General features: G+C 42.7%; 1 protein-coding gene across 1 annotated transcript; it reads right to left on the reverse strand.

The window, feature by feature from the left end:
- Positions 1 to 831: 831 nt before the first annotated feature.
- Positions 832 to 16,833, reverse strand: Mphosph10 (M-phase phosphoprotein 10). The gene is made up of 11 exons (XM_036176286.1): positions 16,448 to 16,833; positions 14,101 to 14,782; positions 13,364 to 13,512; positions 11,919 to 12,087; positions 10,049 to 10,190; positions 8,661 to 8,728; positions 7,277 to 7,414; positions 5,246 to 5,356; positions 2,967 to 3,074; positions 1,402 to 1,632; positions 832 to 1,048 (listed from the first exon to the last, which is right to left on the reverse strand). Exons 1-11 carry the CDS (start codon positions 16,534 to 16,536, stop codon positions 899 to 901), a joined length of 2,037 nt encoding a protein of 678 aa, XP_036032179.1. The 5' UTR covers positions 16,537 to 16,833; the 3' UTR covers positions 832 to 898.
- Between the last annotated feature and the right edge of the window lie 126 nt (positions 16,834 to 16,959).

The raw sequence follows: 16,959 nt of genomic DNA on the forward strand, positions 1-16,959 counted from the left end.
AAATAACAGTCATAATAGCAGGAGAAGAAAATCAAGAACTCAAAGGACTATGTCCGTAGACAGCTGGCTGGGAGGAATGTGACCAGCTCTGGGTGTCTCACAGCAGGCAACGTGGCACATCAGTGGAATCAGCAGGATAGCACCAATGCAGGAAGGGTTGGGGAAGCTCAGACCCCTTTCACAGCCAGAGAAACCCAGACAGTCTATGTGGTTTTTGTTGTTTTAGGGGCTAGTGCGATATAACCTGACCTCCAACTCACTTTTCAGCTAACAAAATTCTTCAATTTCTGATTCTCCACCCTCCATCTCCTGAGTGGCTCTGATTATGGGTGTGTGCCACCCTGAGTCTCAGAGAGGCTTCCCAATTAAGTTTGCCACAGCACTGTGAAGTCTCAAGTAGTTCCCATCAAGCAAAGATGGGTCTCTGCTGGTTATTTACTTAATTTTTTTAATCAATTTAATGCAGACAGGATCATCTGAGGAAAACATAACCAAAACCAAAAAACACTTAATTAAGAAAATGGCTTTAAAGACTGGCCTGTAGGGAAGTCTGTGGGACATTTCCTGGATTAATGACTGATGGAGGACCCAGCCAACTATGGGTGGTGCAACCCCTGAGTAAGTGGCTCTGGGTTGTATAAGAAAGCAAGCTGGGAAAGGCACAGAGAGCAAGACAGAAAACAGTGTTTCTCCATGGTCTCTGCTTCAGTTCCTGCCTTCAAGCTCCTGTCTTCAGTTCCTCAGTGATGGACTGTAAGCTGTAAGATGAAATAGCCCTTTCAAGTTGCTCTGGTCATGGTCTTTATCAAGGCATCTAGAAGCAAACTAAGATAGGTCTCAAGAATTTATTATAAAATAATGTCAGAAACTTACAGATTTATACATTAATTCAAATATATTACAGCTTTAATTTATGAACAGAAATGTCCTGCTTTTTCTTCTTTATCTTTCCTGGTTGTTTTGCATCATTAATCTGCATTTTTACTTGATCTTGCAGTTTAGAAAAGAATGCCTGAGATGACTTTAAGGGCTTATCTTTCCGTTCATCCTGCAGTGAAAACAAAAGAGAAGTTACAAAATGTGCTTATGTGAGAAAACCCAAAGCCTACAGTACATTATGATCACAACAACAAACAGATGCACAAACATGAAAATCCACTGCAAAAACTCAACCGGCTACGTAAATACATCCCATTACTGCAACACTCTGGATCTCGGGGAAAAGAGAGAAGGAAACTTGCTGCCAGGGCTGTCACTACAAAGTCTACAGCAAGTCTGAAGGGTGCTGAGGCCACCGCTGAGCAGTGTGCTCCGCAACCCCAGAGGCAGCTGACACCCTAGTTGAGAGACAACCCCAATGTATGCCATGAAGTCCCCCAACAGGCGCCTCTCCCTACTTACCTTTAACAAGGACACTTTGCCTGTTTTGGTCAATTGTTTCAGCTTCTCTGCAGCTGCCGCTCTGGTGGACTTCCCAGGCTGATCTGGGTTCCTCTTTTCAAGCAGTTTTCTCCGCTTCTCCTTCTCCTTCATTTTCAGACGCTTCTGATGTTTCTTTTTCCTGCGCTCTCGTTTCTTGTCTGTACCTGTTTTCTCAGCAGCTGTTTTTAGATCCCCAGCTTTATTTTTCTCCTATTAAAAAGCAAAGCAAAACAAAAACCCACCAAATAAATAAAAAGCCTAAACAATCACCCTACTGGTTATCCCAGCCTAACATCTGCCGAGGGATGAGAAGATGAGCATGCACACAGTGGCCAATGACTGGATGTCTGTGGCAGTGTGCTAGGATGCAGAGCAAGCCCTGTTTGGTTCCCAGGAGCTCTGGTAACTCTACAGCCTATACTTTGTTCTTCGCCAGAACTGACTCCGAGGGAGTTCAGCCCCAAATGAACTCACAAAGGAAACAGAGAACTAGGCACTCAGGCCCACAGTACTGGCCAACAGGTACCCTCCAATATGGGTCACAGGACATGTCTGACTCAGCCTTGGCTCTAAGCTGTGAATGGCAGCGCTGGGTTTGGATGAGGGGGTCCTGGAGATCACTGAAGAGAGGAAGCAGGGAATCTTGTCTCCAGTGAAGAGTGACATCTTCATTTCTCCTGGGCTGTCAATGCATCGTGCCAGATTATCACTGGCACAAGATGGCAGAGGTTCTGACAGAAGTGCTGGCTGCACATGTAACAAAGCAGGTAAGACAGAAAGGCCTGGATGCCAGTCCAACAGAGAATACGGGCCTGCCACAGCCACTGCTTCTGTACGGTAAGAACATACAGAATGTTCAGGGGCCAGAGGATGCCAACACCTGGTATAACCAACGTGTTCCAATGTCCAAGTGGTCTACTGGAGTCTAGACTTCAATGCTGATAAGCACTACACTGCACTTTATGATTATTATGGACAAAATCAGTGTGGAGATGGGCAAACACTGAAGTATTACAGGATTTTCACAAGACTGAAATAGGTACTTTAAAACATTTGTAATAATCCTCACATCTGTCTGAATACACAAGAATGTTTAAGTACTCTATAACTAATCATTCCTCTCACTATGTAGGCATGCGTAGTCACAGAGGATCAATTCTAGGACCCTGCAGATACTCCAAGTTCCCACATGCTCAAACCTTGTATATAAAATGGACTATGTAGATCACCTACATCCATGCTTTCCATGCACTTCAAATTGTGCATGGATCCCATGAAGCCATGGGACAATGAAAACACTACACACACATAGCTGTCGTATGTTCAATACAGATTCAGTTTTCTTGACTGATTAGTTTCAATCTGCAGTTGGCTGAATCCATGGATGTACAACTCAGTTTCAGGGATGTGGGGGACATACCTAGAAATTACTGAGATGCACTGGAATGAAAACTGAAACTCAAGTAGAGTCACATTAAATAAATGTGTATCTGGCTACAATGACCTTACTTGCAGTTACTAAACATTTCCACCTGGCTTCTTACCTTGATTTCCTCTGGGGCCAGGAGGGCTGCATCACTGACACTCACTGGGGCCACTTCCTCCATGGTAATGGCTGGCAGATTCGATACAACCTTAATTTCAGGAACAGGCTAGAAAAGAGATAAGGCATTTAGTGGGGAGAAGGAACTGGAGCAAACATCGTCCAAGAAGTTCTTTATGGAGTTGCCTTCCTCTGCATATATGTTATGGTTGTTGGCTTGGTGTTTTGGGGGGACTTCTGACAGTGGGAGTGAGGTGTCTCTGACTCTTTCACCTGCTCTTAGAACCCTTTTCCTCCTACTGGGTTGCCTCGACCAGCCTTGATGTGAGGATTTGTAACTAGTCTTGCATCTTGTTGTGCCCTGTTTGGTTGATATCCCTGGGAGGCCTGCTCTTTTCTGGGGAGGGTGGAAGAGGGGGTAAGTCTGGGGGAGAGGGGAAATGGGGGTGAACTAGGAGGAATGGAAGGAGGGGAAGCTGTGGTCTGGATGCATTATATGAGAGAATAAATCAAAAGTTCTTTAAAAAAAAAACCCACACACACTGAAAACAAAACAAAACAAAACAAAACCATTACTGTGCTAACTGGATGACAGTCCTGACGATAGGCAGCATCAGACCATTCCAAAAGCATTTACAGCTACAGAGCTCTATGTTTCTGATACAGTCAGATACTACTCCATGTCACCTATGGGAGCATTCTCATGTAATCCCATCTACTTAATAAAATATATTGACTTATTATCAGCTTGCCTTTTGTTATGGAAAAATCTAAGCTCTCTGAAGAAATATATGAAAAAATGCTTATGAGCAAAATACAGATTATTTGATAAACAATTAAAAAAACTACTAGAAACCTATCTTTATATATTAGCATGAAATGGTATAAACTATTTGTAAAAACTAAAATAATGTACATGAGGGAATGTTAATGTGCTCAATCTTGTGAGGAGCTGTATGGATAATCACTGACTGTCATTTCAAGATAACAGTGTTCAAGCACACCTAGAGGACAATGTTCCAGGGAAATGTCAAAAGAGCAAAAACACATTAGAAATAGGACAGGATCCTAGAGTCTAAGCAAGAAAACATGGAATGTGAAAAAAAAAAATCTCTTTCAACTGGGCCACTGTTTAGATATCCATGAGAAACTCTGTGCTCCCCCACAATCAAACAGAAAGAGAGAGGCAATCTCAAAGACACAATACAACATGGCAGGTGGTGAACAGTCTGTGTCTGCAGAGACCCAAATATGAAAAAAATATCAGAGGAACCTATAACAGCATTGCTGAAAAGTTAAATGCAAAACAAGAACATCTTTTAAACCGAGGCAAAAACAGAGGCTGGGTAAATGGTTTGGTGGGCTAGATGCTTACTACAAAAGACGGAGGATCTAAATCCAAACCACCAGTCTCCATATAAGTGGGCACATCTGCACATGCCTGTTCCATCCAGCACTGGGGAAGGGGAGACAGGCAGAATCTGGGAGCTCACTGACAAATCAGTCTATCTGAAACAGTGACCTTCAGACTCAATCAATGAAGAGACCTCGTACCAAAAGGAGCAACAGAGGAAAACACCTGATGTTCCCCTTCGGCCTCTGCATGCCTGACATCCAGACCGGTCTTTAGTTCATAACATTTAAACACTTCCACGCAAGACACCAAAGATCAACACGTGACAACACCTGCGGGTGGGTGCAGCCTATCTCATGGAACACAGATGGCTATGAGTAGATGGAGTTTTAGGGAGTCACGAGATTCTCAGCCAGTCCAGGAAGGACTCAGACTGGAAAGGGGGCTGGGAAGTCTGGCACTGGATAGAACACAGTCAGCAGTGCAGAGCACACGGGCTGTGTTAGCTCTGCCCTCCCATATTCCAAGCTTCAGTTTGCTCATCTGCAAAATGGAACCAGTAAAAACACCTTAGTGTTTTGGGCAGTGAAAGTGATGTAAAGAAAGCACCTAACGTGACTTGCAGCAGGCATCAGTCAACGGGAGAGACAGACACCGTCACACAATTAAACACAACCGAGAGGGTCAGGAGAGGAGGAACCACTGAGGCTCAGAACTGAAGGTGACCAGGGAGGGGCCTGCTGGAGATGGGGCGAAGCAGTACAGAAGGCAGGATTCACCCAGAACAAAGTGAGCCTCACTTACAGAAGCCCTGTTGTAACTTACAGGAGTGTGTCCTGATACAAACTGACAAAGCGGGACTCCCAGAGCTCAGAGCTTTTAAATTCACATATGCTGTTTTTACAGTGAGCTGTTAATTCACATACCGGTTTGGGGATGAAGTGGAAGTTTGATAGGGCATCCAATTTTAGGAAGAGAGAATCCATCATCTTCTGAATTTCTACATGTTCTGGATTTTCTTCTTCTTCAGTTTTTTGCTAAGGGAGTAAGGTCAGTATCAGATGAAGTAGTTTAATAGTGGACCACAGATAAAACATTATAGGTAATGAGAGTACCCCTAGTTTCTCAGAACCACAACTTTAACTATCCAGCAGCATTCCAGCTCAACGTGGTGGCACAATCCTTTAATCCAGTATTTGAGAGGCAGAGGCAGGCAGATCTCTGTGAGCTTGGGGTCAGAGAGGACTACACAGTGAGATTTTGTCTTAAACAAAAACAAAAAAACACCCCAGTCAGGGATGACGGTGCTTCCAGTCATTCCCAACACTCTGGGCTGAGGCAGGAGTACTGCAAGGTCAAGACCAGCTTGGGTTACACACTGGTACTTTGTTTTAAAAAGGAAGGAGGGAAGAATGTTTCAAAAGGAAAACTAAAGGTATCAGCACATAATGCTGCCAATGCCTAGCAAAGACCACAAGGGGCGCACATTTTAGTACCCATTACCTCTGACATTTAGAACTAATACTTTAAGTCCTTGGGTATTTTCCACCAAAGGTAAGCTACCCACAGCAGGATCACTAAATTTAAGGAAAATTAACAAATGTTAGTGAGGAAGAGGAAATTTGAACCCTGGGAATTACTGGTAGTACAATGATGTAGCCACAAGGGCAGCAAGTGTGGTAGTTCACAGAAGGTTAAAGAGCATTGCCCTCCTAGACACAAACCCAAGGAAACTAAAGCAGATAAGCCTATGTTCATACACACACAAAGTAGGATTTACTATGTCCAGAAGGTGGGAAAAGTTTCCATGCTCATCAACTGGAGAATAATCAAGAAACTGTGGCACATATATAAATGGGACATTATCCAGCAAGAAAACAGAAACAAAGTGCTGACATATGCCGCCAACATAAAGACATAATGCAAAATGAAAGTTGCACACTGTGTGACTATTTATACAAAATGTCCAAAACAGGCAACTTCACAGAACTCGAGTGCAAGAGAGCAGAGGGGACGGTACAGGAAGCAGCAGATTGGTGAGCAAGGACTGGGGAACTACAGAGAACTACAGCAGGTGCTTCTGAATTACTCATTTACTTCGTTTTTCAAGGCAGGCTCACTCTGCAGCACAGAACCAGTTCAAAACATGACCGTGCCTCCACGAGTCTTCTGAGTGCTGGGATTTTAGGAGTGCACTGTCTCCGTGTGTGACACTGTCTGTGTCAGAAATGTTTTATGTCATATGAATTTGTTTAAGATTTATTCAGATTAATCACACGAATATGGAAACGGCAGCCATTTAATTCTACAGAGTCAGGTAATTTTTCATTTGTTCTTCCCTCGGCCCCCAGTGTGCACTGTGAAAGGCTAAGATGGGCTTTTATTTGCTGGGTTAAGACGGAGGCAGAGGTGGGGGTGGGGGTAAAGAGGTGAGGGGGGGGGGGGGCACAGGAGTAAGAAGTTACTGGCTCTGTGCCTGGGAACCAGGTTGGATGACGTGTCATCAGTGCTCATTCCAATAAACCCAGGGTCAAGAAAGAAGTCTCCCAGGATATGTCCTAGTGCTGCTATTGATATGTCCTAGTCCTGCTTTTTAACTAGATTAATTTTAGAATTTAAGAAAAGACAAAACACATAAGAACAGCCTAAAGATCAAGATCATTTCATAAAGATATAAAATACATCAATTACTTCAAATACCAGTAAATATGATTTTAGAATAACAATACCCTAAACTAACTGCTGGAAAGTCAATAGCGGATTATACAAATTAAGGTTGCCAACGCTCTTTCCAGAGCAAACCCCACCCCGCGCACTCAGGGGACATTAGAGCCCTCTGCTCCAGCATGTGCTGTGGCACAGCTGTCTGAGAGGGGATTAGATCAGGACTGACTCAAGATCTGCTTCTCCTCTTCTGCCCGTTAGTAGTCACAGCCTGGCCTCAGAGGTCAGCTTACCTGGTGGAGTTTGATGTACTCCTGCTCATAAATCTCAGCAAGGCTCAGCTTGCTCTTCTCGTGGTCTAGTGTTAAACGCTTCTTATACTCATACGCATCCTCTTTGGGTTTTTCTTTTCGTTCTACATCATCCCAAGCCTGAAATGCAAATATGCTCACAGAATCCAACATTGATTTCTATGCTCCATAAGAACTATAGCAAAGAAATTAATTTTCAATTTCAAAAGTGATTATCTGGGGCTGGGGATAAAGCTCAGGTGGTAGAACGCTTGTCTGGCATGCATAAAGCCTTGGGTTCATCCTCAGCCCCACATAAACAGGGCATGGCAGTCCATGCCCACAATACCAGTACTTGAAAGGTTGAAGCAGGAGTATCAGAAGATCAAGGTCATCTCAGGCTATTTAGGGAGTTCCGGGGCCATCTATGGGCATGTGAAACCCTGTCTCAATAAAAATAATAACTAAAAAAGTGTTACATTCGATGGCCTACAGCTTAAAACTGGAACTTTAGAGGCAGAGGTAGGTAGATCTGTGAGTTCTAAACAAGCCTGGTCTACACAGGCAGGGCTACACAGTGAGACCCTCTCTCAAAAGAAAAAAAAAGTGATTTTTTCTCTCAAGTAGCAAATAATAAAGCATGATGAAGAGCAAGAGGACATTAGCCCAAATATTCCTCTGTCTTCATTTTAAAATTAGTCTTTCTCTTATTACCAACGTTAATTTCCTTGTGACCATTTGGTAGGAACTGAAACAGAGCCTTGCATATGCCAAGCAAGAGTTCTACCAGAGCCACACCAGCAGCCCTTAGATTATTTTAGTTTAGAGCCGCTTCTTTAGCACACTTTACTACGGGATTAAATTACCTAGGTTTTGTACTTCATTCCAAATTTTAAGATCCTCTCAGTTACTCTCATATCGAACCCTCTGCTCTTGCTCCTTCATTTTCGACACATTAAGGAAGCATCTCTAGTAAGATGAGAGTCATATACTTGTCATATGATGCCTGTTTTTATTCTAAGCTTACAAAACCAGATCAACTCCCAAAAATTCTTTGCTGGGCCATTAACATCTGAAAAGATCCACCCTTGATTTATTACAGCAGATACTGTGTCTAGATGGAAGAAGGGTCATGGGTTTGACCATAGTAAGCCAGATGCCCATCATAAGCCCTGTTAGCCACCTAGTCAACAAGATTCAGAACAGATGATACTGGCTCCTTACTTTCTTGGGTATGAACAAAGAGCTATGTCCTACAGTGAAGGCGAAAATCCCTGTGTCCAGTGTCAGGACTTTAAAGTCAAGAGGATCAAATAAAAATTAAGAAAGCATTGTTTCTAAGTATTACAGTGAGAATTAATTTAAAATCCACTCCCTTCTTACTGACCTGATCTCTTATCCTCTGTTTAATGATATCTTCTAGATGGAGGGTAGTTTCCTCTGTGATTACAGGGGCTAAAAGAAACATAAAGTGTTTGTTAGAAAAATGCACGTCAGACCAGGGATTCTCAAACCCTTTTTGGACTCACAACATAAGCAGCACCTGGGAACTTACTAGAAATACCAAATTTTAGGCCAACCCTACACCTTCTAAATCAGACAGTGGAGAATTTCTTATAGTATTCTGCTTCTAGGCCTGCTCCCTGTCACAGTACACTGAATTGTTCACAATTAAACTGTAAACCCTGGCTATCTAATCAAGTTCTTTTTTGTATCCATTAAGTTCAAAGCTGGGTGTGATGGCACTCACATTTAAGTGTAGAGACAGGCGGATCTCTGAGTTAAAGGCCAACCTGGTCTCCAGAGTAAGTTTCAAGACAGACAGAGCTATGCAGAAAATATCTGTTAAAAAAAAAAAAAGAAAAAGGTTCAAATGCAGAACTCCGTGTGTGTGTGTGTGTGTGTGTGTGTGTGTGTGTGTGTGTGTGTGTGTGTCTGTGTATTGAAACAGGGTCTCACACAGCCCAAGCTGGTCTCAAACCTGCCAAGTAACCTGAAGATGACTTTGAACTTCTGATCCTTCTGCCTCAACCTCTCACGTGCTAAGATAGGTCACTATGCCTGCTTTCCGCAATATAAGGGGTCATATTCAGGAATTCAAGCGTTCTAGGCAAGCATTCCACCAACTGAGCTCTCGCTGTAAACTTGAATGGAGATAGTAGATGACAACACTTCCATCCCAATGCCCTGGACACCCTCCTTAGCAGTTAAGTGCCAATATATTGGCAGTTGTCCTTCTGAGTGAGAACACGCATGTGCACATTTGCATATGTGTCATGTGTAGGCCAGAGGTCAACGCTGGGACCTTACTTGAATGCCCTTCACCTTATTTTTTGAGGCAGGGCTCTAACAGAACCTGCAGACATCAATTCCCCTAGACTAACTGGTCAGCAATCTTCAGCCATTCTCCCATCTCTGCCTCCTCAGTGCTAAGATTACAGGATCTTTTTGTGTGGGTGCTGGGGAATCCCAACTTGGGTCCACATGCTTGTAGAGCAAGAACTTTACCCACTGAGCCATCTCCCCAGCCCCTGACAATTCGTTTTTAATGATGGGGAAGAGGCATACACTGGAGACCTCAGGCAGAGATTGTAAACTGTTACCAACTGATGGATTCAGTTAAATGGCATACAGATATCCACTACACTTTTCTGTATGGCTTCAAATTTTACAACACAAAGCAGGAAGAAAACAGACATTACTTAGAATCTTTCTGAACTGGAACTACAGAAAAGGCCAGAGGGAGGCATCCGCAGAAGTGCAGAGGCACCGTACCCATCCTGACAGCATGGTCAAAGTGGAGCGTCTCCTCCAGCAGGCTGTTCTCTGGCCGCTTCTGTGCCGTCACTTCCCCTTGAAGCTGCCAAGGCTTTTTTTCCAACAACTCTTTTTCCAAAGACGCGATTTTCTCATTCATCTAGGAAATAAGACAGCAGTTATTTTGAAATGCTATACTTACTAATGTACCAAGCTCTCCAGAAGCACTGGGTCTATTTGGGGGCTCTGTTCTACTCAAATGATCTAAATCTGCACAAGCCACTAGCATGCTTAATTATTACAACATCCTAAAGGGAATTCTGTCTGGAATATTCGATTTGAGGGAGCCCAGCTCTTGACTCCGCACCTGAATGTCTCATTGCTACCCTGTTACAGACAATCTTGGAGCCATGAGCAGACACAGGCCGGTTTTCTCTTAGAATCCTCCTGGTTCCCCACTCCACCCTTCTGCTCACTTGCTAGGTCTGCCCAGGATCCTTTGCAAGGAACAACACTTTTGCTGTAGCCTTCTTAACTTTTGTTTTTGTTGCCACACTGACAAGTCTAAAATAGAAGCTGGGTCACAGTGGACATTTTGTCTTATTCTTGGTAAAGAGATGTTTCTAGAATCTGACCAGTAACCATGAAAGCAGCAACATGGTTAAATCTCCCTGACATCCATGAAGCTGATGGTTTTCTCGATCTCTGAAGCCGAGGATTATGCTTGGTTACCTTATATGGAATTAAATGATTGAGGCTCATCTGATTTGGTGGCATTGCTCTCTCATTACTTTGGATTTGTGTACCACTACCCAAGAATAAGGCTAAAAGACAACGTGGATATTTACACGTTTACATGTGTCAGATATAGTCAGTCCTGTCTATAAATTCTGCTTTACTTTTTATATGTGGGTATCAACTAAACATTACATTATTTCTTGAAGGTTTGCAGAATTCCTTGGTGAAACCAAATATTTTGGGTGGTCGGGGGTGGGAAGACATTAGGGTAGTAACTCATTATAAAGTTATTGCCTCTAGACTTCCTATCTCTTCTAGGGACACAGTGACAATCCTGAATTTAATTCAAGTTGCTTTTGAAAAATAATTCTTTAGGTAATCTTGATATTCCATTTTCTACTTGTTCTCATTTCTGTGCGATGGAATTTTAACATGAATAAATGACAGACCCAAAGGACAAGAGCCAAGGTAAAGTCACTAAAATCAAGTTGCCTATTATCTGTCTGGCATCCATTTAAGAGACATTCCTCCTGCAGCAGCTGAAACAGTTAAAAGAGGGTCACAGGATGACTGAGCAGAAGCATCCCAGACAGGAAAACAAGCACAGAGAAAAAGATTTTACAAATCTGGCTCCAAAATCAAGGCTACAGGCTAGGAAATGGAGGCACTAACTTATACAAATTATAAGATGCTTTTCATGTGATATCTATATACAGTATATGCAGGATTTCTTTTTGTTTGTTTGTTTTTGTTTTTCAAGACAAGGTTTCTCTGTGCAGTTTTGGTGCCTGTCCTGGATCTCATTCTGTAGACCAGGCTGGCCTTGAACTCACAGAGATCCACCTGGCCCTGCCTTCTGAGTGCTGGGATTAAAGGTGTGTGCCACCACCACCTAACAGGCTTCTTTTTTTAATGAGAAAAGGTAGGCTACACAGCCCAGGCAGATTTGATGCTCACTATGTAGCCCAGGTTGTCCTTGATCTGGACACAATCCTCCTACCTCAATCTCCCAAGACTGGATTTACAGGAATGCACAATACCTAACTCAGTGTACATAATCTTTAGGGAGCAAGGCCTTTGCTTTTAAAAGAGTAGGTTAGTTAGTGAGTTTCCACCATGTTGAATATATAACAGAATTCCTAGGAATTACCTTCTCCTGTCTCTTTTCAAAAGAGGATTTGACTTCATCAGATTCTTGCTTTACAGCTAAGGGACTTGTATCTTCAGCCTCATCCTCTGGCAAAGCAAAGGTCACTCTTTTCAAGCCTTCTTTAGGTTGCTCACCATCCTCACTTTCTTCCAGGTCGTTATCTTCATCCCTACAACACCAAGATGGTTATCAAAGGGAAAACACTACAAACTACGAATACAAAGATAAATATTCCAATTACAAAGTGTTTTTTTAAACACCTAATGACATTCAATATTCAGAACTTCCAGGTTAGCTAAGGCTCCAAGGAACAAAAGGAATTCTTTTTTCAACTTTATTTATTATTATTTTGTATGCATGACATGTGTGGGTGATGTGTACCACAGCATGCACGTGGAGGTCAGAGAAAAACTTGTGGGTTTAAGGGATCAAACTTAGGTCACCAGGCTGCATGCATGGCAAGTACTTTTATCTACTAAGTCACCATCTCACTGGCTCAACTCCCTTGGTAGACTAGGCTAGCCTAAAACTCAGAGATCCCCTGCCTCTGCCTCCCAAGTGCTGTGATCAAAGGCATTAGCCATTACACCAGGCCAAGGAAGCAATCTTTAGGTGAAATGGTTGCTATGTAGAAACAGAGTAGAAAGCACTAATATATCAAATACATAATTCATCATCCCATAATACAAAGCACTTACTTAAAGATAACATTAGGAGCTGGAAAGATGGATAAGAACACTGGCTGCTCTTCCAGAAGATCTGGGTTCAATTCCCAGCACCCACATGAAACTCACAACTATCCAGTGCCTTGGTATGTCCAGTCCCAGGGAATCTGACACCTTCTTCTGGCCTTTGCAGGCACCAAACACACACTTGGTGAGCAGACATACATGTAAACAAAAACTCATACACATAAAATCAACTTAAAAAAACTTTAAAAAAAAATAATGGGGTGGTGGCAGCAGTGGTACACACTTTTAATCCCAGCACTAGGGAGGCAGAGGCAGGAGGATCTCTGTGAGTTCGAGGCCAGCCTGGTCTTCAGAGTGAATTCTAGGACAGCCAGGGATACAGAGAGAAACCCTGTCTCAGAAAAACAAACAAACAAATAAAAAACAACCAAACATACAAACAAACAAAAAAAATCAAACCAAACCAAACCAAAATAACAAAAACAGTGTTTTGCTGGCTCGAAACCTAATTGCCAGGTCTTTACTTACAATATGAAAGGCTAACTGCTACTGCTGGTGCAAATTCTCTCCTTTAAATAATCATCATGTCCCTTGAAATTCAGAGACATTTTTCCAGCTGTCGGATATTAGAGAACCTTCTACTAGATTCAGAGTCTAAGTTCTAGTATGTATTTGACAGCTCTGAGTATGTATTTTACATCTATGATTGGACCGCTGCTGCTTACAAACTAAAGAAAGACTTGAAATGCTCACGATTCAGAAATGCTTTCTTCGGCTTCCTCCGCAAATCCTTCCTCTTTGTTTGCACCCAGCTCATCATCAGCAACACTAGTGATGTCATCATCACTTTCAACTGGATCGAAAAAATCTTTGTATTTCAGATTTCTGGAACTTTTATTTGACTAAAATAAAAAACATTTTTGAAAAGTTTAAAGATAGAAAACTGTATAAAAATGCTCATGTGCCTATGCACATTATACACACATACAAATTGCTTTCTAATTTTAATACTATCCCAGGCAAAAATAGCTATTAGGGAAACTAACACCTAGTTAACTACCTCACAATGGAAGCCCAGTAAATTGAAAGGAAGTACATACCTACTCATAACACATAAATAAGAGTATACTATTTCATATCTCAAAACTTCTAATTACCATTATTAAAAAAAAAAAACCCTATCCTCCAAATAATAATTTTAAAAAGCCTCTCTCAGCCATTTCTTTCTTTTTTATATTTATTTGGGGGTTGCATAGGAGGAGTGTTTTTTGAGGCAGGGTCTCATCACTTAGCCCAGGCTGGTTTTGAACACATAATTTCCCTGCCTCTGCCTCCCACTTAAAATGTTTACATCCTGCACCCCTGGCTTAGCTTTTTAAATTTAAATAATTTCTTCAATACTTCACTTGTGCTTGAATGAATTTTGAGGCACATTAAATCTCTCCTTAGGGAAATATGACATTTAAAAGTTTCTTTTCCTAAAACCTTACCTTAATTTTCTGGCGTCCAAACAGCCCTCCCTCATCTTCATCCGAATCAATGTCTTCAAAAAGGTCAATATCTTCCTCCTCCTCTTCATCCTCAGGTCTTTTTTCCTCTTCTTTTTCTATTTTTTCTAAAAAGTTCTCCATTTCAGAGAGTTTGAAGAATTTGTCGTCCACTCCAGACTTTTCTCTTGGTTTTCCAGGTGGTTTGATTTGCATCTTGGTCTGCTGTTCCAATTTGCTAATATCAAAGTCAAGGTCGGAGTCCTCATCACTGAAAATGGGACTTGTCCTTGAGTCAGATCTGCCTGAGCTTTGGGGTCTCTCACCCCCTTCAGGAGCATCACCGTCCACATCAGAAAGCTGTTCCTCCTCCACACCAGTCTCTAGGTTCTCCTGACTGTCAACCTCCAGCTCTGAGGCCTCCTCTTCACACTCCTGATCTTGACTCTCTGGGAGAAGGCTGAGATCTTCATCCTCAATTGTTTCATTAACTGCGTTTTGGAAGTATTTTAAGATTGGTTCATTTTGCAATTCTAGTTGTTGCCAAATCTGCTCATCATCAAAACTATTTATCTCAAGTTTTTGTAAAGGACTTCCAGAGATTCGGCCATTCTCTAATATTTTATTAAAATCATAAAGAACTTTTGTTAGAGAAGTGAAGTTTGATGCTAGTCCATTTTGAATCCTATTGGGAAAGGAGATTAAGTGAGATGAATTATATACAATAATATCAAGCATTCTGAAATAAAAGAAAAAATAAAAACATATCTTATTTGCAAAATAAAATGTAAATGAAGCATCAATTTTAAGTAAAGACCTTGGATCCCAACAATGTGTATCTTGCTGGTGAGCCAGAAGTATCTGACTTTGTAGGCTGGACAATCACTATTCATCTACTTGCCTGGAGATACCCACTAAGTCAGCCTCAAATTCTCAAACCTGCAGCTGGGCAGTAGTGGCGCACACCTTTAATCCCAGCACTTAGGAGGTCGAGGTAGGTGGATCTCTGTGAGTTCAAGGCCAGCCTGGTCTACAGTGTGAGTGCCACGGCAGCCAAAGTTACACAGAAAAATCCTGTTTCCAAAAACAAAACAAAAGGAATCCTCAAACCTGCTCCATAATATACACTTTTTATTATTCACCTGAGAAGTGATTACCATTTGGCTGTACGTTTGGGGAATTTCTCTAAGGATGTGACCTCTGAAATGACATCTACAGACTGAGACCTATGGGTAAAAGAGACTACCTAGCAAAGATCTGGAGACATGCATTCTGGGTCTAAGAACCATTAGAGCGTATTCCCTGGAGAAGGTAAGAGTTCAGGCAATGTTAAGAACACCAGGACCCAGACAGCTACAGTGTGACTAAGGAAGCAGAGAATGAACCTGAGATTATGGTTGGGGGGGAGTGGGGGGGGGGCCGAGAACGGGACACGGGACCAGGACCCAGACCATGCAGGGTCACTCTAAGTATAACGAGAACATAGAAAGCTGCAAGGGAAAGGATGAAGTCATGACTTACAATCTGGAAAGAGAAACAATAATAATGGTAGATGTGTGAGGAAGCTTACGCAGCTTCCCAAAGGCTGTCAGAGGTCTATGTTGGAGTCACAGCAGTGAGTATGGCAAATAGGAACCAAAGCCTAAATATACTGTAAACAGGAGTCACAGGATGCTAACGAATCACAGAGGACATACATGAAATAGAGAAAAATGAGGACACCCAGGAAATAGACAAGCTGTCTATGGATAAATAAAATGACACAAGTGTCATTTACTGAGGCAGTACAGGTAACTTATAGTGGAAATGGGTAAATGACTTCAGGGGAGAGAGGAGTGTATGAGGGAGTGGGGGGGTCTATTTTGGACACAGTGATTCTGTGGTGCTAAAGAGTATGGATTTGCAATAAAAATCTGGGTCATGGTTTTACAGACTTTAATCGAAGTGCTAGGAAGAAAGAAGTCTGCCCTAATTTTCAAACTCAGTCGTGAAAGTGCATAAATGACAAGCACCAAGTACGTACTTTCAATAAAGCTTTAACGACTGGTAAGCGGTGGGTATTTTGAGGACACACATTCAGAAGTGCAATTAGCACGCAGTAAGGTAGCATGTGTCATAAGTCTCTCTGGACGCTAATAATTGAGCTTTATTTCAATAGCATACACCTAGGAGATATGCACTGTCCGGCTTTCACTGATAAACTTTTGACAGGCCAAGAGAATAAAAACAGTCTGAAATTGGGGTTAAGGGACCTGTACTTCCCTTCCTGTCTTTCAGAAGTTGCCGAACGCCTGCCCGCCCGGGACCCGTGCGATGCGGGCCGCTTTCCCAGGCCTGGATCTGAACTTACGTGAGGAAACGCTCGGGTCGGCTGGTGGCTTTCTTGACTTCCCTCAGACACCGTTCCAGGGTCTGTCGACGGGTCACGCGAGGTGCCATAGCTGTGAACTACGGCACCACGCGAGGGCTGAGAGCCCGCCGGAAGCCGCGCGACAAACATGCGCCTTCCGCAACCAGAAGCTCAGAGCCAAAGGTTCCGCCACTCACAGGTTCCGGCCCTGCACCCAGACGGTGCCTATAGCACTGCGAACCTTTCTATTGGGCATGCGTAGAGGCGGGGCAGAAAACCGAAAAGAGCTATTGGTCGTCCCAAGCGCCTTGGCTCTTTCTCCAAATGCCTTGTTCTGTATTTCTAAGAGAGTGACAAGTGATGTCGAGCGATTGCTTTCTGTTTCTGCTACCGATCCAATAAGTATTTCAACGTAACAGAAGAGCAGCTCGCTACACGCAGCATCCGCTAAGATCCCCTTTCCCGCGCCCTGTCACTGCTTTTTCCCCGCCCTCTGTAGACATCAGTCAAAC

Source organism: Onychomys torridus, chromosome 1, assembly GCF_903995425.1.
Source record: "Onychomys torridus chromosome 1, mOncTor1.1, whole genome shotgun sequence".
Taxonomy (NCBI): domain Eukaryota; kingdom Metazoa; phylum Chordata; class Mammalia; order Rodentia; family Cricetidae; genus Onychomys; species Onychomys torridus.